This window comes from Moschus berezovskii, chromosome 4 (genome assembly GCF_049115385.1).
Source record: "Moschus berezovskii isolate FMDL1 chromosome 4, NW_MosBer_1.0, whole genome shotgun sequence".
NCBI lineage: Eukaryota > Metazoa > Chordata > Mammalia > Artiodactyla > Moschidae > Moschus > Moschus berezovskii.
Genome location: NC_142463.1, coordinates 20,299,950 through 20,325,277, shown reverse-complemented (window position 1 = coordinate 20,325,277; position 25,328 = coordinate 20,299,950). Strand labels below are relative to the sequence as shown.

Genomic DNA, 25,328 nt, shown 5'->3' with positions numbered 1-25,328 from the left:
TTAGCTTGAAGAACTTCCTTTAGTATTTATTTTTGTGCTGTTCTGCTGACAATGATTCTATAAGCTTTCATTTGACAAAATTTTTTCACCATATATTTTTTTTAAGTTATTTATCTATTTATTGGCTGCATCGGTCTTTGTTGCTGTGCAGACTTCCCTCCAATTACAGCAAGTGAAGGTTACTCTCCAGTTGCAGTGCATGGGCTTCTCATTCAGGTTGTTTCTCTTGAGGAGTACGGGCTCTAGGGCCAGGGGCTTCAGTAAGTTGTGGTTCTGGGCTCCAGAAGCTATTAATATAATGCTTAGTTGCTCAGTCTTGTCTAACTATTTACAACCCCATGGACTGTAGCCCATCAGGCTTGTCTCTCCTTGGGATTTCCCAGGCAAGAATACTGGAGCAGGTTGCCATTTCTTCCTCCAGGGGTCTTCCTGTCTACCATCATTTTTGAGAGATATTTTGCTGAGTGTAGAATTTTAGGTTGTTCTTCCCCTCACTCTCATCATTTAATATTGTTGTTTACTTATCTTCTTGCATTGTTTCTTTTTTAAAAAATTTTTATTGGAGTACAGTTGATTTACAGTGCTGTGTTAGTTCTTGCATTGTTTCTGATGGGAAGTCGGTAATCAATCTTGTTCTCCCATATATGTAACATCTCTTTTTTCTTTGACAGTTTTTAAGATTTTTTCTCTTACGGATTTCCAGTAATTTGATATATCTTATGGGATTTTGATGTTTAACCTGCTTGAAATCCATTGAACTTCTTGAATCTGTAGAATTATCAGTTCAGTTCAGTTCAGTTCAGTCGCTCAGTCGTGTCTGACTCTCTGCGACCCCATGAATCACAGCACTCCAGGCCTCCCTGTCCATCACCAACTCCCGGAGTACACTCAAACTCATGTGCACAGAGTCGGTGATGCCATCCAGCCATCTCATTCTCCGTCGTCCCCTTCTCCTCCCGCCCCCAACCTTTCCCAGCATCAGAGTCTTTTCCAGTGAGTCAGCTCGTCACATGAGGTGGCCAAAGTATTGCAGTTTCAGCTTTAGCATCAGTCCTTCCAATGAACACCCAGGATTGATCTCCTTTAAAATGGACTGGATCTCCTTGCAGTATAAGGGACTCTCCTTGCAGTATAAGGGACTCTCAAGAGTCTTCTCCAACACCATAGTTCAAAAGCATCGATTCTTCGGCGATCAGCTTTCTTCACAGTCCAACTCTCACATCCATACATGACCACGGGAAAAACCATTGCCTTGACTAGACGGACCTTGGTTGGCAAAGTAATGTCTCTGCTTTTAAATATACTATCAAGGTTGGTCATAACTTTCCTTCCAAGGAGCAAGCGTCTTTTAATTTCATGGCTGCAATCAGCATCTGCAGTGATTTTGGAGCCCAAAAAAATAAAGTCTGACACTGTTTCCACTGTTTTTCCATCTATTTCCCATGAAGTGATGGGACCAGATGCCATGATCTTTGTTTTCTGAATGTTGAGCTTCAAGCCAACCTTTTCACTCTCCTCTTTCACTTTCATGTCCTTTTCATTATAGGGGACTGGAATGCAAAAGTAGGAAGTCAAGAAACACCTGGAGTAACAGGCTAATTTGGCCTTGGAGCACGGAATGAAGTAGGGCAAAGGCTAATAGAGTTTTGTCAAGAGAACGCACTGATCATAGCAAACACCCTCTTCCAACAACACAAGAGAAGACTCTACACATGGACATCACCAGATGGTCAACACTGAAATCAGATTGATTCTATTCTTTGCAACCAAAGATGGAGAAGCTGTATACAGTTAGCGAAAACAAGACCAGGAGCTGACTGTGGCTCAGATCATGAACTCCTTATTGCCAAATTCAGACTTAAATTGAAGAAAGTAGGGAAAACCACTAGACCATTCAGATATGACCTCAATCAAATCCCTTATGATTATACAGTGGAAGTGAGAAATAGATTTAAGGGACTAGATCTGATTGATAGAGTGCCTGATGAACTCTGGACGGAGGTTCGTGACATTGTACAGGAGACAGGGACCAAGACCATCCCCATGGAAAAGAAATGCAAAAGAGCGAAATGGCTGTCTGAGGAGGCCTTACAAATAGCTGTGAAAAGAAGAGAGGCAAAAGGCAAAGGAGAAAAGGAAAGATATAAGCATCTGAATGCAGAGTTCCAAAGAATAGCAAGGAGAGATAAGAAAGCCTTCCTCAGTGATCAATGCAAAGAAATAGAGGAAAACAACAGAATAGGAAAAACAAGAGACCTCTTCAAGAAAATTAGAGATTCCAAGGGAACATTTCATGCAAAGATGGGCTCGATAAAGGACAGAAATGGTATGGACCTAACAGAAGCAGAAGATATTAAGAAGAGGTAGCAGGAATACACAGAAGAACTGTACAAAAAAGATCTTCACGAGCAAGATAGTCACAATAACGTGATCACTGACCTAGAGCCAGACATCTTGGAATGTGAAGTCAAGTGGGCCTTAGAAAGCATCACTACTAACAAAGCTAGTGGAGGTGATGGAATTCCAGTTGAGCTATTTCAAGTCTTGAAAGATGATGCTGTGAAAGTGCTGCACTCAATATGCCAGCAGATTTGGAAAACTCAGCAGTGGTACTGGACTGGAAAAGGTCAGTCTTCATTCCAATCCCAAAGAAAGGCAATGCCAAAGAATGCTCAAACTACCGCACAATTGCACTCATCTCACACGCTAGGAAAGTCATGCTCAAAATTCTCCAAGTCAGGCTTCAGCAATCTGTGAACCGTGAACTCCCAGATGTTCAAGCAGGTTTTCAGAAAAGGCAGAGGCACCAGAGATCAAATTGCCAACATCCGCTGGATCATGGAGAAAGCAAGAGTTCCAGAAAAACATCTATTTCTGCTTCATTGACTATGCCAAAGCCTTTGACTGTGTGGATCACCATAAACTGTGGAAAATTCTGAAAGAGATGGGAATACCAGACCACCTCACCTGCCTCTTGAGAAACCTGTATGCAGGTCAGGAAGCAAAAGTCAGAACTGTACATGGAACAACAGACTGGTTCCAAATAGGAAAAGGAGTACGTCAAGGCTGTATATTGTCACCTTACTTATTTAACTTCAATGCAGAGTACATCATGAGGAACACTGGGCTGGAAGAAGCACAAGCTGGAATCAAGCTTGCTGGGAGAAATATCAATAACCTCAGATATGCAGATGACACTACCCTTATGGCAGAAAGTAAAGAGGAACTCAAAAGCCTCTTGTTGAAAGTGAAAGAGGAGAGTGAAAAGGTTGGCTTGAAGCTCAACATTCAGAAAACAAAGATCATGGCATCTGGTCCCATCACTTCATGGGAAATAGATGGAAAAACAGTGGAAACAGTGTCAGACTTTATTTTTTGGGGCTCCAAAATCACTGCAGATGTTGATTGCAGCCATGAAATTAAAAGACGCTTACTGCTTGGAAGGAAAGTTATGACCAGCCTAGATAGCATATTAAAAAGCAGAGACATTACTTTGCCAACCAAGGTCTGTCTAGTCAAGGCAATGGTTTTTCCCGTGGTCATGTATGGATGTGAGAGTTGGACTGTGAAGAAAGCTGATTGCCGAAGAATCGATGCTTTTGAACCGTGATGTTGGAGAAGACTCTTGAGAGTCCCTTGTACTGCAAGGAGATCCACCCAGTCCATTCTAAAGGAGATCAATCCTGGGTGTTCATTGGAAGGACTGATGCTAAAGCTGAAACTGCAATACTTTGGCCACCTCATGCGACGAGTTGACTCACTGGAAAAGACTCTGATGCTGGGAAAGGTTGGGGGCGGGAGGAGAAGGGGACGACAGAGAATGAGATGGCTGGATGGCATCACCGACTCTGTGGACATGAGTTTGAGTGAACTCCGGGAGTTGGTGGTGGACAGGGAGGACTGGCGTGCTGTGATTCATGGGGTTGCGGAAAGTCAGACACGACTGAGCGACTGAACTGAACTTGTATTGGTTGAAATTTTTCTTTGGTTTCAGTCACATTTTTTTTTCTTCTTTTTTTTCGCTTTTCCACATTTCTAATAACTGATCAAATGTTGGACATTGTAGGTGTTACATAGTTGAGTATTTGGATTCTATTTTCTTCCCGTAAGTGTTGTGTTTAGTTTTGATAGGCAGTTATTTGTAAATCAGATTGATATTTTGAACTTGTTTTTAAGCTTTGTAGGGAAGGTCTAGAAGGTCTAGGTTCTTTAGGAATAGATAGTTTAGCCCTACCATTGCAGCATGGCTCTTCTTGACTCTCTCCTGTTTGTCCTAGCTGTCCAAAAGGTTTGTTCATATTGTCTGGTCAAAGCTAGATATCATCCAGCCTTGTGTGAGCTCTGAGAATTGTTAAGCTTACAGGAGTTCCTGTAAAGGAAAACTGTTTCTTTGCTCTCTGTATTTTTACACCAAATATGTGGGTTTTCCACACCAAATTCTTCTCTGATTCTCTGTGGACACCAACTGGCATCCTAAAGTCAATTCAGTTCTGACACGAACTATCCCACGGTTATAGGCTCAGTACCACAAGACTGCCCTCACTTTAGACACCAGTCTCAAGTAGTATGTCCTCATATTAACCACTGACTTGGTTACAAATTGGGGGTTCCTGTGATCCCTTCCTCAGGTTCAATAATTTGCTATAATGGCTCACAGAACTCTGGGAAACACCTTACTTAACTGTTTTCCAGTTTATTATAAAGGATATTCTATGTCACTATAAGTATAGAACAATAGACTAGAATATAATTTTTATATTCTGTATTATTATAAAGGATATAAATGAATAACCAGATGAAGAAGTATAGGGCAAGATCCAGGAGGGTCTTAAAGGTTTCCGCCCCAGTGGGATTTGGGGGTATCACTTACCTGGCATGTGGATATGGTCACCAAACCAGAAGCGCTCCAAACCTCATAGTTTAGGGATTTTTATGGAGGCTTCATCACATAGGCATGATCAGTTTCAACCTCCAGTCCTTCTCTGTTCCCTGGATGACAGGACATGGGACTAAATTCCAAGCTTCTAATCTCGGCTTGATCTTTCTGGTAAGAGGCCCCTATATTGATTTATACAGGATCCTACAAGGGTTGCCTTTTTAGGGAGGAAGACATTCCTGTCACTAAGGTTATCCCAAGGGAGCTCTGTGTTAAGAACTGTAGTCAGAGACCAAATATATGTCTCATTATGTCACATCTTCCCATTTGTTGTTCCTTGATTTTTCTTATGGAGTCTCATTTTTAAATTTTCTTTCCCCTTTCTTTTCTTCTTTTTTAACAATTTTTTATTTTTACTTTTTTGTTGTTTTATTTTATTTCATAGTCTCATTTTATGCATGCAAAGATTAGGAGTATTCAGCCAGACTCAAGGGAACCTCTGTCCTCTGGCACTCTTCCTTACAAATCTCAACTGCATCAGCCTCTCTGAACTCTGATTTCCATCTCATAAATCAGCTGACTGTCATGCTTTGCTTGGGATTCCCTTCTCTGTACTGCTGTTCAGAAAGCCCTCCAGGCAAAAAGCCTGGACAGCTATGGAGCTCACTTTGTTTCTTTCTTTTTCTGAATCACAGTGTTTCATTGCCTGTTGTCCATCATCTGAGAACTTTATTTCGTATAGTCTGTCAAGTTTTCTAATTCTTTATGGTAGGAGGGCACGTTTGGTAACAGTTATTCTATCATGACTGAAAGTAGAGATCCCTTCTGATTCGGTCCTTTTGAGCATTTCTTTACTATCTGGCATAGTAAAATATTTCAAGTATAAAAAAGATTATACTTCTCTGATCCTGGAATCAGTCATTTCTCCAAGAACCTTTAGTTTCTCTTAGTGAAGAACAGTATTTGGAAACCAAGATTAGTTCTCAGAATATTTATTGCTGCTGGAGTATTGCTGCTTCTAGGCATTCTCAGTCAACAGCTAAACATAAACAATAAATGTATATGTGTGTATGTGTATATGTATTCACACAAATACTCATATGTATTTCCATATCTGTGCATATATGTTATAAAACCATGAGTTCACAATGTTGGCACCAATTTCATTATACCTCAGTTTCTTTCCATGAAAGAAAGGGGCCTTCCCCCTTTCCATGATTGTAAATACCTTCTCTATTAGTTAAAAGGGCTTCCCAAGGGGTGCAGTGGTAAAGAGTCTGCCTGCCAATGCAGGAGATGCAAGAGACATAGGTTTGATCCCTGGGTTGGGAAGATCCCCTGGAGAAGGAAACAGCAACCTACTCCAGTATTCTTGCCTGGAAAATTCCATGGACAGAAGAGCCTGGTGGGCTACAGTCCATGGGGTTGCAGAGTTGTACATGACTGAGCACACACACATATCACATCATAATCACATCAGTTAAAAACTTGGCTCCTGTTATTCTCAATATATTTACTTATGTGTTCAGTGAAACAAGTCTCCCCACCATACCAGCTGTCTTCTCCACTTGTACCTCTGTACATTACCTATCCTATTACTGACTGTATGAGCACCCCAATATTCTCTCATGCCTTCAGTTACTTGCTTGATGTAATTATGCTACAAAGGGAAAAGAAGAGAAAGTAGGTAAGAGTAGGTTGTGAATCACTGTTCTATCATGCATTTGTTCTTAGTCCATTTATTCATTCGCAAATATGGTGCTCAATTTGGCAGCACATTTATTCATTCGCAAATATGTAAAGACCTGGGGAAGCAAAGGCAACCTAAATATATAATACCCCAGCTCTCAAGAAACCAACATTCTAGTGGGAAATATAAAGAAATAAATAGACAAACAATTGCATTACAATTTGTTAAGTGCTGGAATAATGTAAGCACATGGTGTGTTACGTCATAGACTTATAGATTAGAAAAATTTTTTCCAAGTTAATTTCCATGGAATACTATTTTTTTTTTTGCTTTTTTTTTTTTTGGCCATCACCACCTGGCATGCAGGATCCTTTGATCCTCCACCAGGGTTCAAACCTGTGCCCCCTGCAGTAGAAGCACAGAGTCTTAACCGCTGGACCACCAGGGAAATCCCTGCATTGATAATAGGAAGTAGATAGCATAAGTTTCCCTGGTCAACTATACTTGGGGAAAGTTGGATTAAATAAAGTTAAACAAATTTCTTTACTATAGGACTTCTTTACACAATTTATTAAAATAAGGTAGTTCATGAATCTTTATGCTAAATCTCTCACATTTAAGTGACCACACAGCCCTTACTTTTGTTTGTGAAACATCTTGGGGGGAAAAGTGTTTCAGGGAACATATTTTGTGAAATATAGATTTGTTGTTTTTCAGTCACTCATTCATGTCTGACTCATCAAATTGCCTCAAGAAGTTCACTCTCTAGCATTGATGAATAATCTCTCTTCATTTTTTGTGATTTTATAAATTTTGTTCATCATATGCTTTATTTTCAAATTATTTTATTATTTTTTTAAATCTGGAAACATTTTCTTTTCTCTCTTGATTATTTCTCAGGACCTTTTTTTAGCTTTCCTGTTTTCTGGGTATAGACATTTTCCCTGGAGTTGGACTTTGTCATTTTGTCTATAGCAGCTTACTGAAATTGCTTCAATGAATAATGTATGCCAAGAGTTAGCAAACTTTCTGTTAAAAGACTGGATAGTAAATGTTTTAGGCCTTGGGGGCTACATGCAATCTCTTCTTTTGGCATATATATATATTTTTAATAATCTTTTAGTATGGAAAGATCATTCTTAGTTTGTAGGCTTAAAAAAATAGGCCCTAGTTTCCAATCCCTGATCTATACTATCTTTCTGAAAATATGTTTTACATTTCACTAACTGTACTAGATGTCCTTGAAAAAAAAGATTCTATGTTAAAATAAATTTGGCCAGTGTTGTTTCTTGTTCTCTTGGAGATTTATGAGGCCTATTATATTAAAGATGCAAAAAAGCCCTTTTGTAAGCCTTCTTCTTTGAACTTTGTGGGTTTGTGTGGTGTGTGTTTGAATTACATACTTGTATTTCATAGAACTAGTTTCTCTGAATTCTTGCCTATATAGAATTTCTAGATTATCTCTTGGTGGTCATAATTTATAATTAATCACAGATACATTTTTCATTATTTTCCTCTAAATTTACTACTTTGTCTACACCTACTAAAAATTTCAATTTAAATATCGGATATACTTATATAACTAGACTAGGTTGTAAGTTTGAAATTTAAACATGTAAAAAGAACCAGAGTATCTGATTTCTCAGCACTTTTCTGTGTTACCATGTTATAATACTGCAAACTTCTTTTTTCTTTTATCCAGGAAAAGTGGGTTGAAGTTGCCTCAATGAAGGTGCCTAGAGCAGGCATGTGTGTTGTGGCAGTCAACGGGCTTCTGTATGTTTCTGGAGGTCGATCTTCCAGCCATGATTTCTTGGCTCCAGGTACCCTGGACTCAGTTGAAGTTTATAACCCTCATTCAGATACATGGACAGAAATTGGCAATATGATTACCAGTCGTTGTGAAGGAGGTGTTGCTGTACTATGAAATAGAAGGCATTAAGACAGCAAAAGAAACATTTTGAAAATGCAGAATCTCACCTTTTGCAAATCACACTTGTATTTGGTGATAGGACCCTTTCTGTTTTCTGTGAATTTGGTAGAAAAATGACTAAAGAATTTTTTTAAAAGAATTTGAGTGAGAAGTGATAGTGGAATATATCCTAAATTAATAAAGAGTTCTCACAAATTTGCCAAGCTGACCAACAGATGCTGTTTATGCTCTGGAATTGTCCAGTTAGGAGTAGAGTCCTATTTGTAAAAAGAATTTGCCAGAAGCTTCTTGGCAAATAGTTTCTTTAGCAGCTTGTCCAGTTGTTTAAGCTATAACATGACCATCGTATGATGTAAGAATATCAAATGAGACAGTTTAAAGATGTCTATACATTCATGATTCAGCTCAGAGCATAATATTCCATGGCCATAGTTTAACTTATAGAGAAAATCCAGTGAGACAATTTCATACTTCTGTTTGATTCCTACTTTTCACTAACCCCAAACTTTTTATTGGCAGCAGGTGTACTGGAAAGGACATGTTGGAAATATCTAGCTATTTATATAAATTTTCATCTGTTGATAACAGCATAAAAAAAGCTCTTGTTCACTTATGTTTTTGTTTTGATGCTGGAATGCAAGTGAGAAATTAATAGGAGGTTCTTAGTGACAGGACTTTATTGCAATAGAATGATATATAGGTGATAGAGGCCTCCTGGTTATATGCACCTTTTTCCAAAAATATGTTTAGCTTTGGGAAGAAGGAATTTTTTAGATTACCAAGCTTTATGAAGCATACTCATACTTGGGCAAGCCTAAGTATGAACTTAGTACAAAGCTGCGGCCTGGCTTGGAGAAGATGGAATTGTAAGTCCCTGTACAACTTTTTATATACACTAATTCATAAATGTAAAAGCTTCTGATCTAAAACTGCTTCTCAAAACTTACTTTCTCGAAGAAACATTCTAAAGAAATGTTCTCTATTTCTGAGACAGAGATTTTGTGTATATGATCATCACTTTTATTTCTACTAGTCAGTTGGAGCCATATACATTAAAGGTCTTTAAAAAAAAAAAAGTCTTATACATCTAGGTTTACCTAGCTGTTCCAGGATTTGATTTCTATATCCCTGATTTCCCCTTTTCTTTATGAAAGTCCTTTGGTATATTGTAGGCATCAGTGGCTTATTTAGATAGAAAACCTTTGGTAAGCATTAAAGACTCAGGTCCAAAATATTTGGATTGATCCACAAGGATACTTTCCTTCACAAATTAACCATATGCATATTTTAAGAAAAGCTTTTATAGTGCAGACAGAAAGCTCTATGTCCCATTCTTTCGGGTATCCTGAAAGTCTGAAGGGTCACAGATGGCTGACAGGGATGTGTAAAATGTCAAGGAATGAAGTATCAAGATAATGTATAAACTAAGCTGTAACTCATGTGCCTTTAATATTTCTAGTTGAGAATGTGTTCAAAAGAGATTTACAAATTTTCCTATCATTTAATTATCATTATTGCCTGGTGCCAGCCTAAAATGGCAGTATGAAGGGAGGCATTTTGTACTGCTATGATGGAAATGTAGTCAAAACAATCAGTTTTCGGGCTTAAATAGATTCAGACGAATGCCTGAAAATAAGTAATTGTAAATATGCTTATTTTCTAGGAAATGACAGATTGTTTTAAAAAGAATGTACTAATAAAGTGTCTTGAATTTTTTGTTTTTTGCTTTTCCTTGTATTACTCGTCAACTTAGTTTATTAGCAGCATTCTGGGATTACAAGGATTGCCCACGAATTTTAGTGTTTCAACTTTAGGGATTTGCACATTTAGTTTTACATTTAATTGTTTTCTGAACAACTATTAAAATGATAAGTCTGTATTTTGCAATAAGGAGTTCATGATCTGAGCCACTGTCAGCTCCTGGTCTTGTTTTTGCTGACTGTATAGAGCTTCTCCATCTTTGGCTGCAAAGAACATAATCAATCTGATTTTGGTGTTGGCCATCTGGTGATGTGCACGTGGAGAGTCTTCTCTTGTGTCGTTGGAAGAGGGTGTTTGCTATGACCAGTGTGTTCTCTTGGCAAAACTCTATTAGCCTTTGCCTGCTTCATTCTGTACACCAAGGCCAAATTTGCTTGTTACTCCAGGTATTTCTTGACTTTCTACTTTTGCATTCCAGTCCCCTATAATGAAAAGGACATCTGTTTTGGGTGTTAATTCTAAAAGGTCTTGTAGGTCTTCATAGAACCGTTCAACTTCAGCTTCTTCACCATTACTGGTCGGGGCATAGACTTGGATTACCAAGATAGTGAATGGCTTGCCTTGGAAACAAACAGAGATCATTCTATCGTTTTTGAGAGTGTATCCAAGTACTACATTTCAGACTCTTTTGTTGACTGTGATGGCTACTCCATTTCTTCTAAGGGATTCCTGCCCACAGTAGTAGATATAATGGTCATCTGAGTTAAATTCACCCATTCCAATCCATCTTAGTTTTCTGATTCCTAGAATGTCGACGTTCACTCTTTTTTCTTTTTTATTCAAAATTTCAATTTTATTTTATCTTGTGTTTTCTATCCATCTGTTTCTACCTGTCTGCCAATAGGCAGCTGTCAAGAAAGTTTCCCGTCATTCCAGGGTGAATCTGTTATCATCAGTAGCATCATCACCATTTATATTTGTACCTCTAAGGATTACAAAATTAAATTAGTTCAGTTCAGTTCAGTCACTCAGTCATGTCCGACTCTCTGCGACCCCATGAATCACAGCACGCCAGGCCTCCCTGTCCATCACCAACTCCCGGAGTTCACTCAAACTCAGGTCCATGGAGTTGGTGATGCCATCAAGCCATCTCATTCTCTGTCGTCCCCTTCTCCTCCCGCCCCCAATCCTTCCCAGCATCAGAGTCTTTTCCAGTGAGTCAACTCGTCGCATGAGGTGGCCAAAGTATTGGAGTTTCAGCTTTAGCATCAGTCCTTCCAATGAACACCCAGGATTGATCTCCTTTAGAATGGACTGGTTGGATCTCCATGCAGTACAAGGGACTCTCAAGAGTCTTCTCCAGCACCACAGTTCAAAAGCATCAATTCTTCGGCGATCAGCTTTCTTCACAGTCCAACTCTCACATCCATACATGACCACGGGAAAAACCATAGCCTTGACTAGACAGACCTTTGTTGGCAAAGTAATGTCTCTGCTTTTTTTTTTTTTTTATATTAAAAATAATGAATATTTATTTTAGAAGTCTTAGGAAAAATAGAGAAACAAGAAGGGAAAGAAAAGATACTGCTACTTAAAGTGAAAGTGAAGTCACTCAGTTGTGTCCAACTCTTTGTGACCCCATGGACTGTAGCCTACTAGGCTCCTCCATCCATGGGATTTTCCAGGCAAGAGTACTGGAGTGGGTTGCCATTCTCTGCTTTTTAATATGCTGTCTAGGTTGGTCATAACTTTCCTTCCAAGCAGTAAGCGTCTTTTAATTTCATGGCTGCAATCAGCATCCGCAGTGACTTTGGAGCCCAAAAAAATAAAGTCTGACACTGTTTCCACTGTTTCCCCATCTATTTCCCATGACTTGACTTCCCATGACTTGACCAGATGCTATGATCTTTGTTTTCTGAATGTTGAGCTTCAAGCCAACTTTTTCACTCTTCTCTTTCACTTTCATCAAGAATTAGATGACCTACAAAAAGGCTTCCCTGGTGGCTCAAATGTTAAACAGTCTGCCTGCCAATACAGGAGACCCAAGTTCAATTCCTGGGTCAGGAAGATCCCCTGGAGAAGGAATTGACAACCCACTCCAGTAGTCTTGCCTGGAAAATTCCATGGACAGAGGAGCCTGGTGGTCTCCAATCCATGGGGTCACAAAGAGTCAGATAAGCTTGAGCAACTAACATTCTCACTCACAAAAACGAAAGCCAAAAAGCAAATTGACTTAGGATTTAAAATAAAGTGTGAAGGGAAAATCCAGGGAAGAGATAAAATGAAGCCCGAGGTTCTGTATCCTTGCAGAGCTGAGCTAGGACTTGGTTCTTCCGCTCAAAGAGGGAAAAACATAATCCTTTAGGTCAGTAAATATGAACCCAAGCCCAGCCCGATGTACGTGGCCTGGGGGTGGAGGGCCCAAGCTTCCATATTTTTCAAAGCTCCGCTGTGAGGTAACGGCAGACCAGTTGCTCAGGAGACGAGCATCTCTGAAGCTCCTATGAAGGACATGATGCTGTGCTTGTAAGAATAAGTGAGATACTCTGTGTAAGGTGGTGAACATAGCATCTGATACATTATTACTACTATTGCTGGTACTACTCCCTCTCCATCAGTTCCGCAAAACCTGGATCCACCTCGATGATAATATATGAATGACATAGTATGATCAGAGCTACTTTAGTTCCGGAAGCTGCGTGTCTGATACCAGGGAGCTAGCACGGTCAGGGGAGGGCCCTCCTTCGGGTCACCAGCTCCTCCTGTGTCCTCACTTGTGGAAGGGCCGACATTCACTCTTGCCATCTCCTGTTTGACCACTTCCAATTTGCCTTGATTCATGGACCTAACATTCCAGGTTCCTATGCAATACTGCTCTTTACATCATTGGACCTTGCTTTACCACTAGTCACATCCACAACTGGGTGTTGTTTTTGCTTTGGCTCCATCCCTTCACTCTTTCTGGATTTATTTCTCCTCTGATCTCCAGTAGCACATTGGGCACCTACCAACCTGGGGAGTTCATCTTTCAGTGTCCTATCTTTCTGCCTTTTCATACTGTTCATGGGGTTCTCAAGGCAAGAATACTGAAGTGGTTTGCCATTCCCTTCTCAAGAGGACCACATTCTGTCAGACCTCTCCATCATGACCTGTCCATCTTGGGTGGCCCCACATGGCATGGCTTGTCACTGAGTTAGACAAGGCTGTGGTCCATGTGATCAGATTGGCTAGTTGTCTGTGATTGTGGTTTCAGTCTAGTGGTCTAGTGGTTTCAGTCAACCACTCGACCATTCAGGTATGACCTAAATCAAATCCCTTATTATACAGTGGAAGTGAGAAATAGATTTAAGGGACTAGATCTGATAGAGTGCCTGATGAACTATGGATGGAGGTTCATGACATTGTACAGGAGACAGGGATCAAGACCATCCCCAAGAAAAAAAATGCAAAAAGGCAAAATGGCTGTCTGAGGAAGCCTTACAAATAGCTGTGAAAAGAAGAGAAGTGAAAAGCAAAGGATAATAGGAAAGGTATAGGCATCTGAATGCAGAGTTCCAAAGAATAACAAGGAGAGATAACAAAGCCTTCCTCAGCAATCAGTGTAAACAAATAGAAGAAAAAAATAGAATGGGAAAGACTAGAGATTTCTTCAAGAAAATTGGAGATACCAAGGGAACATTTCATGCAAAGATGGGCTCAATAAAGGACAGAAATGGTATGGACCTAACAGAAGCAGAAGATATTAAGACGAGGTGGCAAGAATACACAGAACTGTACGAAAAAGATCTTTATGACCCAGATAATCATGATGGTGTGATCACTCACCAGCCAGACATCCTGGAATGGGAAGTCAAGTGGGCCTGAGGAAGCATCACTACGAACAAAGCTAGTGGAGGTGATGGAATTCTAGTTGAGCTATTTCAAATCCTAAAAGAGGATGCTGTGAAAGTGCTACACTTAATATGCCAGCAAATTTGGAAGACTCAGCAGTGGCCACAGGACTGGAAAAGGTCAGTTTTCATTCCAATCCCAAAGAAAGCCAATGGCAAAGAATGCTCAAACTACTGCACAATTGCACTCATCTCACACACTGGTAAAGTCATGCTCAAAATTCTCTAAGCCAGGCTTCAGCAATACGTGAACCGTGAACTTCCAGATGTTCAAGCTGGTTTTAGAAAAGGCAGAGGAACCAGAGATCAAATTGCCAACATCCTCTGGATCATGGAAAAAGCAAGAGAGTTCCAGAAAAACATCTATTTCTGCTTTATTGACTATGCCAAAGCCTTTGACTCTGTGGATCACAATAAACTGTGGAAAATTCTTCAACAGATGGGAATACCAGACCACCTGACCTGCCTCTTGAGAAACCTGTATGCAGGTCAGGAAGCAACAGTGAGAACTGGACATGGAACAACAGACTGGTTCCAATAGGAAAAGGAGTACGTCAAGGCTGTATATTGTCAGCCTGCTTATTTAACTTATATGCAGAGTACATCATGAGAAACGCTGGGCTGGAAGAAGCACAAGCTGGAATCATGATTGCCAGGAGAAATATCAATAACCTCAGATATGCAGATGACACCACCCTTATGGCAGAAAGTGAAGAACTAAAGAACTTCTTGATGAAAGTGAAAGAGGAGAGTGAAAAAGCTGGCTTAAAGCTCAACGTTCAGAAAACTAAGATCATGGCATCCGGTCCCATCACTTCATGGCAAATAGATGGGGAAACAGTGCAACAGTGGCTGACTTTATTTTTATGGGCTCCAAAATCACTGCAGATGGTGATTGGAGCCATGAAATTAAAAGACGCTTACTCCTTGGAAGGAAAGTTATGACCAACCTAGACAGCATGTTAAATAGCAGAGACATTACTTTGTCAACAAAGGTCCATCTCATCAAGGCTATGATTTTTCAGTAGTCGTGTATGGATGAAAGTTGGACTATAAAGAAAGCTGAGCACCGAAGAATTGATGCTTTTGAACTGTGGTATTGGAGAAGACTCGAGAGTCCCTTGGACTGCAAGGAGATCCAACCAGTCCATCCTAAAGGAGATCCATTTTGGGTATTCATTGGAAGGACTGATGCTGAAGCTGAAACTCCCAATACTTTGGCCACCTGATAGGAAGAGCTGACTTATTTGAAAAGACTCTAATGCTCAAAAAGATTGAAGGTTGGAGGAGAACGGGACGACAGAGGATGAGATGGTTGGATGGCATCACCAACTCAGTGGACGTGGTTTGGGTGAACTCCGGGAGTTGGTGATGGACAGGGAGGCCTGGGGTGCTGTGGTTCATGGGGTCGCAAAGAGTCGGACACGACTGAGTGACTAATCTGATTAACATGATCTTCCCCCAAAATATTTAACAATTCAGTATACTTCTAAATATTCTGTCCAGTGTACTTAAAAAGCATACACACTGTAGAGAAATCCCTCGTGGTCTAGTGGTTAGGACTCTACACTTCCACTGCAGGGGGCATGGGTTTGATCCTTGGTCTGAGAGCTAAGATCCTGCATGCAGTACGGTGCGGCCAAAAAAAAGGGTCAGTTAGCTTGAACATCTGACTTGACCGTATTATGAGAGATTGAGATCAGAGAAAAGTTTTAAGTCTGTGTAGTACTCATGCAATTTAGAAGCAAAGAAGTAATTTTCCTCACTGAAACAATCTGAGTAGAATCTGAAAAGGGTCTTCTGAAGAGTAGGAGTTTTCTTTCCTTCAGTATCAGGCTGTTGTAAACTTTTCTCAACATTAATAAAGAAGGATCGTTTGGTGATTTTAGCCACAGGCTTTAACTGGTAAGCTTCCCAATGATCAGAACAAGCTCTAGCACCATAGTATTATATGTGTTTGTTAGGACTGTTTCATTTAACAAAGTACTGCAGAAATGTATTGTTTCAGTTTTGGATGCCCGAAATCTGAAATCAAGGTGTTGGTGGAGTTAGTTCCTTCTGAGGGTTAAGAAGGAGATATCTCTTCAAGGCTTCTTCTTGGCAAGTAGATCTTCATGTTCACTGGTATTCTCTCTATATACATGTTTATCTCTAAATTTTCTCTTGTTATAAGAACACCAGTAATATTACATTACAAACTACCCTTAAAATCTCACGTTAACCTTATTACCTCTGTAAAGACCCCTGTCTTCAAGTAAGGTCACATTCTGAGATGATGTGGATTGGGACTTGAACACACTAAAAAGTAAACAAGTTACTACTCTAGTTTATGATCTTTCTACACTACAGAATCACTGAAGTGGAAAGTATATGTATTAATTTACTTATGAAATTTCTTAACTAATATTTGAATACTTATACAAAGGTAGGCAACCCACTCCAGTATTCTTGCCTAGAGAATCCCATGGACAGAGCCTGGCAGGCTTCAGTCCATACAGTCCATGGGGTCGCAAAGAGCTGGGCATGACTGAGTGACTAAGAGAGAGAGATAAAACGTTATATATGCCATATCCATTTCCTAATTTATATTCTTACATTTTAAATTACATTTTAAATGTAACTTACATCTTACATTTTCTTGAGACTAAGCATCTGAAAAGACTAGGTGTTCAAGTTAGAATCCAAGGTTTTGTTTTCACTGTTTTAAAAGCTTCTGTATGAGTTGACTTGCAAAACTAGATAGAACATTATAAAAATGACTCCAGATTGACTTTTCCTAGTTTGTACATGTGTGCATGCTAAGTCATGTCAGTAGTGTCTGTGTCTGACTCTTTGTGACCTAGTGGACTGTAGCCTGCCAGTCTCCTCTGTCTGTGGGATTTTCCAGGCAAGAATACTGGAGTGGGTTGCCATGCCCTTTTCCAGGGGATCTTACTTTATTCTTTTTTTTTTTTTAACCAGTTGGTGTTATGTTCTTTATTTTTTTACCAGTTGGTGTTATGTTTGGATATAAGTGGTATCTACTTGTTGTTGTTCAGTTGCTAACTTGTGTCTAACTCTTTGCAACCCCATGGACTACAGCAATCTAGGCTCCTCTGTCCTCCACCATCTCCTGGAGTTTGCTCAAATTCATGTCCATTGAGTCAGTGATGCTATCTAATTATCTCATCCTCTGCTGCCTCTTCTCCTTTTGCCTTCAGTCTTTCCCGCATTAGGGTCTTTTCCAGTGAGTCAGCTCTTCACATCAGGTGACCAAAGTATTGGAGTTTCAGCATCAGTCCTTCCAATGAATATTCAAGGTTGATTTCCTTTATGATTGATGGTTTGATCTCCTTACAGTCCAAGGGACTCTCAAGATCCTTCTCCAGCATCATAATTCAAAAGCATCAGTTCTTTGGTGCTCAGCCTTCTTTATGGTCCAACTCACATCTGAGCTTCCCTTGTAGCTTCCCTTGCATCCACCTGCAATGTGGGAGACCTGGGTTTGCCTGCAGTCACTGTTCTCAGTGATTTTGGAGCCCAAGAAAATAAAATCTTTCACTGATACTTTTTTCCCTTCTATTTGTTATGAAGTTATAGGACTCGATGGCATGATCTTAGTTTTCTGAATGTTGAAAGTTTCAAGGCAGCTTTTTCATTCTCCTCTTTGACCCTCATCTAGAGGCTCTTCAGGTCTTCATTTTCTGCCATTAGAGTGGTATCATCTGCATATCTTAGGTTGATGATATTTCTCTTGGCAGTCTTTGATTCCAACATGTGATTCATTCAGCCTAGAATTTTGCATGATATACTCTGCATGTAAGTTAAATAAGCAGGGTGACAATATACAGCCTTGTCATACTCCTTTCCCAATTTTGAACCAGTCAATTGTTCCACGTCCAGTTCTAACTGTTGCGTCTTGACTCACAGGTTTCTCAGGAGACAGGTAAGGTGAGTCTGGTACTTTAACAACCACGTGAACAGTACGAAAAGGCAAAAAGATATGACACTGGAAGATGAGTCTCCCAGGTAGGAAGGTGTCCAATATGCTACTGGGGAAGAGCAGAAGGCAATTGCTAATAGCTCCAGAAAGAATGAAGTGGCAGGGCCAGAGCGGAAACAACACTCAGTTGTGGATGTCTGTGGTGGTAAAAGTAAAGTCCGATGCTATAAAGAACATTAATCTGGAATGTTAGGTCCATAAATCAAGTTGTCTATACTCTGCCAAATATCCTGATAAAACCAGAAAATATGTCCAGCTTTTCTTTGAACACAGCTTTCCCTTGTGACAGTCCTTCCTACTGACTTTTAAAGCTATAGATCCTTTCGGTTCAAATAACGAGGTGATGCCAGGTAAAATGAGCTTGGAAATGCAATTTCCAGGGGCAACTGCAATGAAAACTCCACACTAGAGCCACCTGTTATTTTCAGACACTCATGAAGTTTTCCTCTGAGAGTGTATGTGTGTGTGTTTTCAATGACTGTAAAGCTCTAGCGCAGTGTTTTTCATCTTTTTTTATTTACATTTTCCAAAACAATTAAAACATTTTTCAAAACAATTAAAACATTGAAAATTTTAAGTGGATGACTATAACTCATAAAAAGACTAAATGAGAATTTTACCTAAGGGTTTTCAAGTTGCTTCTCAGTGATTTCTATAAGATAAAGATTTCTACAAATGAAAAATAATTTGTAAAGAAAATATCACCTTGCTAGGAAAAAGCTAAACAGGAGAGGTAGAAAAATGACTGCAAAACACAAGGCTTCTAACCAATATGCTAACATTATCTATAGAGTAGTTTTATATTTATTTTACTCGCCCAAGTCTCTTGGGTCCTTTCTCTGGATAAAAATCTTTCACTAGTAAAGTGATTACAAATGAAAGAAAGGCCACTAAAGTGACTACTATCCTCAGGGCTTTGAACCAATTGGGATAATGGGGCAAGAGAAAAAGTTCAGTGTGTAACGCTATCCCCAAACCTATTATTACTGTGACTATAGCTTCACCGATTCTTTCAGAAATAAAGAAAGCAAACCATGAAAACACAACAGGAACTATACTATTAGCTAAATTGAGGAAGTCTGGTTTGGCTGGACTACCTTCTGGCAGAGCAAAACCCCATCTGATCCCTCCCAAGAAAGAAAGGAAACTGGCTCCATAAGCCATCTGAGTAAAAGCTAACAAGGGAATATAAGTCTTTGTCATCACCATGACCAGTGGTGGAGCAATGAAGGGGATTAGTCCTGCCAGAGTTATGTATAATGCTGGCTTTGGGCTGTCAGGCAGGAAACCGATGGTTCGTGGTGGCCTGGCTGGAAGCACTGCTTGCTCTTGCTTCTTCTTAAAACTGCATAGGGAAGTATGATAATACTGTGTCTTGCTCACACATGCTGGGAAGGATGAGAAAAGCCAAAGCCTTGGAAACAAAGGGGAAGAGTTCTGCTGAAGACATGACTTGTGACAAAGTGTTTCTATTCTCCTGCTGGTTCCTGGTCTGACTGTGGAAGTGTACTTCAGCATCTATAGGGAAAATAGAACCAGAAGACAACAAAACAGACTTACAAAAGAAAATCACCAAATGTTTTAGTCACAATATGAAACAATATAAAAACAAACCATGTGCTTTCTGTTAGCATGTCAAACTTAAAGGCTGGCGAATAGGGTGATGTTATTGCTGCAAAGACTATTAAATATCTATACAACACGCAAAAGAAGGTACTACTGAATAGAAACAGTGATATGTTTTGGCCTACCACAGTATTATACCATGAAAGAAATATCTGGAGGAACAGGTAAAGACTAGGTCTTTAGCTTTTGGCATTCTAAACTGCCTCTTCTATTTATAAATTGAAAAAGAAGCTGCACTAATTACTATGGCAATTCTGTTTTATGTAAAGAAAATTAAGCTTTAGACACTGCGTACTTTTCGCAGCTTCATGCCTTTCTACAAGTCTCTGCCTAGAATTTTAGATTACCATTTTTCTCTCTAGGGAACTTACCTTTCAAAATTCAGCTGGAAGCTTTCTCCAATCTGATTTAATTCTGCTATAAGTAAATACCCTATGCACACTCCTATCATAACTCTCACAGTGAATTAAAATCACATGTTCACTTGTCTGTCTCAGTAGACCTGAGGGCTTGGACCATATATTTTTTTTTCTTTGCCTTAAAAAAAAATCCCCAATGCTGTTCATGGCACATGGTCAAAGCAATAACCTCTTCTGCTGATTCTGTTCTTTAGTGAGTAGATTTCATACTTCAATAGTTACACAGATCAACTGTAACTCAGAAAATACTGGATTAAAGAAAACAAAAGAGCTATTTAAAGAATCTTGGTAGTTACTCAGAATTGCTAGGAATGATTCCATCTTGAGAACTGTTTTTTTTTCTTTTTGTCTAGAATGTTCTTCCCTGAGGTATCTGCAACACTCATTGCCTCACTCTGACCACCCTATTTATAAATGCAGAACTTAAAAGTCTACTGTCCCTATTCTCCTTCCCAGCTCTGTAGTTCTCCACAGCACTTGCCCTTTGACATACCAAATATTTCACTTTGACATATCAAATATTTCACTTATTTGTATTTTACTCTTACCCAGATCAACTAGAGTATGAAGATAAGGATTTTCGTCTTCTTTATTTTACTACTATTGTCCAGTGAAGCAGTGCTTGGAAAGTAGTGCTCAAATATTTGCTGAATAAACCAACCTTTGAAGATGCTTGAGAAAACTTCCGGATGAAGTGAAGCATACTGGGTCCCATTGAAAGTCTTGCTTAGGAAGATGCCACACAGTTCTGATTAATGTATTTTTACAGCTAAGTGGAGGGTCTGAATCAGAAGCATGCTGCTGTGTACAAAATAAGATGTCATTTAATTTTCTTCACTTCATACATAATTTTTAAAAATAGGAATTTGGGGGAATTTCTTCCATATAACAGTTTCCTTTGGAAACAGTCATTATGTTTTAAAAAATCAGTCACAAGTAGTAAATAGATCCTTTTCTTTGAACCATTATTTTAACTTTTGCTGTTGGGTGTAAAGAAGAGTAATGCAGACATTGTATCTAGATTTTTACAAATGCCTCTATCATTTCCCAACTGTGTGACCTTGGATAAATTGCTTCCTTGAAGTGCCAGCTTTCTTATCTTTAACACTGAAAGTCATAGCTTGTCTGCTTTCTTTTTTCTCCTTAGTTATTTATTTTGGGGCTTAGGAGTTTATAGCTTAAAAGTAATGCTGCTGCTGCTGCTAAGTCACTTCAGTCGTGTCTGACTCTCTGTGACCCCATAGGCGGCAGCCCACCAGGCTCCCCCGTCCCTGAGATTCTCCAGGCAAGAACACTGGAGTGGGTTGCCATTTCCTTCTCCAACGCAGGAAAGTGAAAAGTGAAAGTGAAGTCGCTTAGTCGTGTCTGACTCTTAGCGACCCCATGGACTGCAGCCTACCAGGCTCCTCTGTCCATGGGATTTTCCAGGCAAGAGTACTGGAGTGGGGTGCCATGATAATAGCAATCAATAAAACTAGCTGTGAATCAGGCATTATAACTATGTGTTTTATATGCACTAACTTATTTAATACAATCACCTCAGCAACGTGGTGCCGAGTGATATTAATAACCTGTTAACTTAGAGTGCGGAAATGGTAACCCACTCCAGTATTCTTGCCTGGAGAATCCCATGGATGGAGAAGCCTGGTAGGCTACAGTCCATGGGGTCGCAAAGAGTCGGACACGACTGAGCGACTGAACGGAACGGAACGGAACTTAGAGTGCAGATTTTGGAGTCAAATGACCTGGCTGGAATTCTGACTCCACCATGTATTAGTTATGTGATTTTGGACAAATTATTTAACCTTATTATAGATTATAGTGCAGTTCACTCACCTAAGGCTTATAATAACTACATAGGGCCCCTATAAAAATTAAATAAGCTAATAGATGTTAAAAGCTGAGCACTGTCTCTAACACAAAGCAGGCAATAAAAAAAAAAACCCACCAAACTAGCTGTTATTCCCACCTTACAAAATGTAAGCAACCAGTAAGTGGCTGAATGAGACTACTGTGAACCCAGATCTGTCATGTTTACATGAGTCCCAGTATTAACCAGAAAAACAGAAGTGTCTAAAATCCAAAACCCACAGTTGCTGCTTAATTTAAAAACTTGGGGACTTTCCTGTGGTCCAGTGGTTGAGAGTCTGCAGTCTCCCAATGCAGGGGCCGTGGTTTCAGCCCTGTGGAGGAACTAAGATCCCACATACAAAAGCAACTAGGCTCTCCAGCCTCAAGAAGTCACATCTAAAATCTAACACAGATTAAAAAAAAAACAACTTGGCAGAGCCCCCTTGCCTGCCCCCTTGCGTCTCTCAAAAGATTCCTTTATTAATAAATCTACTTCTCGCCTATTGGGAAAAAAAAAAGTGAACTAATTTCTTGATCACAGATATTAGGGCTGGGTCAAGAAATTCTGTATACCAGACTGTCAATGGCTATCTCTCCATAAATGGAAGCAAGTAGGGAGTTAAGTCATCCCGGGTCAATTAGATAATACGGGCGTCCCTGGTGCCTCAGATGGTAAAGAATGTGCCTTCAATGCAAGAGGCCCAGGTTTGATTCCTAGGTCAGGAAGCTCCCCTGGGAAAGGGAATGGCAACCCACTCCAATATTCTTGCCTGGAGAATTCCATGGACAGAGAAAACTGGCAGCCTACAGTGAATGGGATCACAGAGTCGGACACAGCTGAGTGACTACACAACACACGCACACACTTCCTGACTCCCAAACACACATACCTCCAGGACCGACCTACTCACGTTTGTTCAAAATCACCTTTTTAAGGAATTTCAAAAATCCACATGCTCCCTCAACCTTCCGAACTCCCTAGGCACTGTGACAAGTGCTTTCCAACTCAAGGGTATTAAAGCAAAAATGTGACAGCCTAGAGCCCGGGATGGCAACGGGTGAGGAGATTAAGGACAAAGACCCAAGAGTTAATCCATTCAATTTGGGTGAAAATGCTCAATACTTCCACTGCGCCAAATAAGACTTACAAACTGCAACTCTTAGAGCCGACATCAGTAGAAAAAGGATGAAGTCTGGACACAGAGATCCCCGGGAAATTTTGTTCAACAGTGCCCGAGGCTTCAATTTACACCAAAGCCTTGGTGCCCCATCACTTTTCCCAACCTGCACCTGTGGCAACAGCCCTGCTAGTCACTTGCCAGTATCGCACACAGAGGTACAAACCTGAACTCCAAGAAGAGCTCGGAACTCTGGAAAAAGACTTCCGGCAAGTGAGAATAAATAGCCCCCCCTCACTTCCTGAGAGCAAAAAAAATGAGTCCGGGTGGAAACTTGACCAGCGCTAACTAGTTCCCATCCTCGGTTTTATGTAAAATCTTAGTTCTAGTAGAAACTGGATTTTGAAGTCTGTAGGGTACCTAAACGGCCCTTTCCTTTCTAGTCCAGGTTTCCCAGCCAGCAAAATCTGCCCCGCAGAGTTCGGGAAGGTAGAGTGCAATTACTGAGTGATGGTGGTGGAGGAAGGTAGATTTGGAGTCTAGGCCAAGTACGACTTGGCCAAATTGCTTGCCATCTCTGGAACTCATTTTTTCTTTTTAAACATATTTATTTGGTTGCACCGGTTCTTAGTTGCAGCATGTGGGATCTAGCTCCCCGACCAGGGATCGAACTGGAACCCTCTGCATTGAGAATGCAGTCTTAGCCAGTGGCTCACCAGGGAAGTCCCTGGAACTCATTTTTTACTTTGCATTAAAAAGGGGTTTCTAGGATAGCCTGGGCATATCTCACAGCTCATTAAGGTACTGAACTAATACTACTTAAGGGGGTAAAAGTTCCACTTCATTCTCTTTGCTGGTACCTGGAAATTTTGTTAAGAAATAAAACAAGGGGCAAGACTTATTTTCATGAAAAGTGTGATAAGAGCCTTTAGGGTGATCCATAAATTAGATTATTCCTCCTGTCACACTCTGCTTTAACTTTTATTTGTGGGCTTTGTGAACTTGAGCAAGTCCCTTCCCTTCTCTGGGCCTCCATTTCACAGTCTATCAAAGGAAACACCATCAGGCAGTTTGCGCGTTTATCTGAAAACAAAAGGAGAGCTGCAGGAGCCCACGCTAGCCATTTCCTCCATTCCTCCCAATTCTAGGTAGTCTAGCTTCCTGGTTGCCGGCTATCACATGGTTTAGCCTCTCGTACAGAACAGGTTCACGGCGAATTCTTCCTAATAGTAACACTTGCCAGTCGCCATAGGCTTTCACTTTTATTTCCTTCTGTACGGCCATGGCAGCGCCGCCCCTTCCCGTTATGCGATACCCAATGAGACTTAGAGCCGAAGAAACAGCTTCTCCGCCCTGGCACTACAGCAGGCTCTGGACAGAAAACCGCCCAGTACTGGGACAGGGGCGTGACGCCAGCGGTCGGGCGGAACTACCACTCCCAGCGGGTAGTGCGTCAGGACCAGCCACTCAGGCCGCCAAAGCCTGGCCGTGTGGCCTGCTGGGGGCTGGAGTCTTAACGGCGCGCGCACGTGAAAGAAGGAAGGAGCCGAAGGTGGGAAATGGTCGGAAAACACACGCGCCTACAAAACCGGTTTGTTAGTACTTGTAGAGGTAGTTTGGAGAAGTGCTCTTGCTGAGAGGCGTGGTGTGGGAAGGTGCAGAATGAAGGGGCGGGGAAAAATGGGTGCACATATACACTCCCACCCACTCATTCACCGGCGCCCAGGCCCTAGTGCCTGGAGAGGAGATGTGAAAGGGAGTACCAAATCCAGCGGGTCTCTGCCTTTGAGGCGGCGCTAGGAAAAACAGTGTTCAACTCTGTAGAGGGGCGGGGGCGCCGCCAACAGACGCAGCGGAGGGAGCTGGGGGCGGGGCAGGGAATAACCGCCGTCCCCTCGGCTAAACGTTGTCTGCTTGGGGCGCCAGCGGGGGTCACCCGAACGGGGCTCGTGCGCATGCGCATGCGCCCTTGTGGGCGGTGCAAACGGGTGGGCGTGTGTGAGGCGGGGTCCGATTGGGGGAGGGCCGGGCTGGTCGTCGCTCCTCCCCCTTCACCCGGTCTGCCCCTCCTGGGCAGTGTGGGCCGGGCAGCCATTTTGGGAAGACCTTTGTTATGGTTGTGGGCTCTCCACCTCTGCCGGATCAGGAAGCTGGAGACGCGCCCTCAGACGCCACGACTGGTCCCTAACTGTAGCCCCTCCACTGCCCGGTGAGTGAGAGTTCCCGACAACGGGGCAGTAGG

The 25,328-nt window shown here is 41.0% G+C and overlaps 3 protein-coding genes across 11 annotated transcripts in view; 2 read left to right on the top strand and 1 right to left on the bottom strand.

The window, feature by feature from the left end:
* Positions 1-10,366, top strand: part of IPP (intracisternal A particle-promoted polypeptide) — a 38,961-nt gene extending 28,595 nt beyond the window's left edge. For 2 of the 5 annotated variants that reach the window (XM_055402805.2, XM_088835262.1), the window contains exon 8: positions 8,269-10,366. In XM_055402805.2, coding sequence (XP_055258780.1) covers positions 8,269-8,493 — 225 coding nt within the window. In that variant the 3' untranslated portion in view covers positions 8,494-10,366. The remainder of the gene's footprint in view (positions 1-8,268) is intronic. The other 3 variants (XM_055402803.2, XM_055402804.2, XM_055402807.2) reach the window with 2 other exon arrangements.
* An 8,203-nt stretch (positions 10,367-18,569) lies between these two features.
* Positions 18,570-23,371, bottom strand: TMEM69 (transmembrane protein 69). 2 transcript variants are annotated; one of them, XM_055403533.2, is made up of 3 exons: positions 23,313-23,371; positions 20,779-20,918; positions 18,570-19,590 (listed from the first exon to the last, which is right to left on the bottom strand). In XM_055403533.2, the coding sequence occupies exons 2-3, from the start codon at positions 20,830-20,832 to the stop codon at positions 18,877-18,879; spliced, it is 768 nt and encodes a 255-aa protein (XP_055259508.2). In that variant the 5' UTR covers positions 20,833-20,918; positions 23,313-23,371; the 3' UTR covers positions 18,570-18,876. The 2 variants fall into 2 exon arrangements, with proteins under 2 accessions (XP_055259508.2, XP_055259507.2); XM_055403532.2 differs by having other exon boundaries at positions 20,779-20,915.
* A 1,134-nt stretch (positions 23,372-24,505) lies between these two features.
* Positions 24,506-25,328, top strand: part of GPBP1L1 (GC-rich promoter binding protein 1 like 1) — a 63,419-nt gene continuing 62,596 nt past the window's right edge. The window contains exon 1 of one of the 4 annotated variants that reach the window (XM_055403706.2): positions 24,506-24,638. The gene's annotated coding sequence lies outside the window, so the exon portion shown is untranslated. Of the gene's footprint in view, positions 24,678-25,127; positions 25,296-25,328 lie in introns of those variants that run through there. The other 3 variants (XM_055403707.2, XM_055403704.2, XM_055403708.2) reach the window with 3 other exon arrangements.

Coding starts and splice junctions, on each gene's coding strand:
- TMEM69 (XM_055403533.2), bottom strand. CDS start 20,832: ATGGGACCCAGTATGCTTCACTTCATCCGGAAGTTTTCTCAAGCATCT. Junction 19,591..20,778: donor TTTCTCAAGCATCTTCAAAG/GTTGGTTTATTC, acceptor TTTTCCCTATAG/ATGCTGAAGTACACTTCCAC.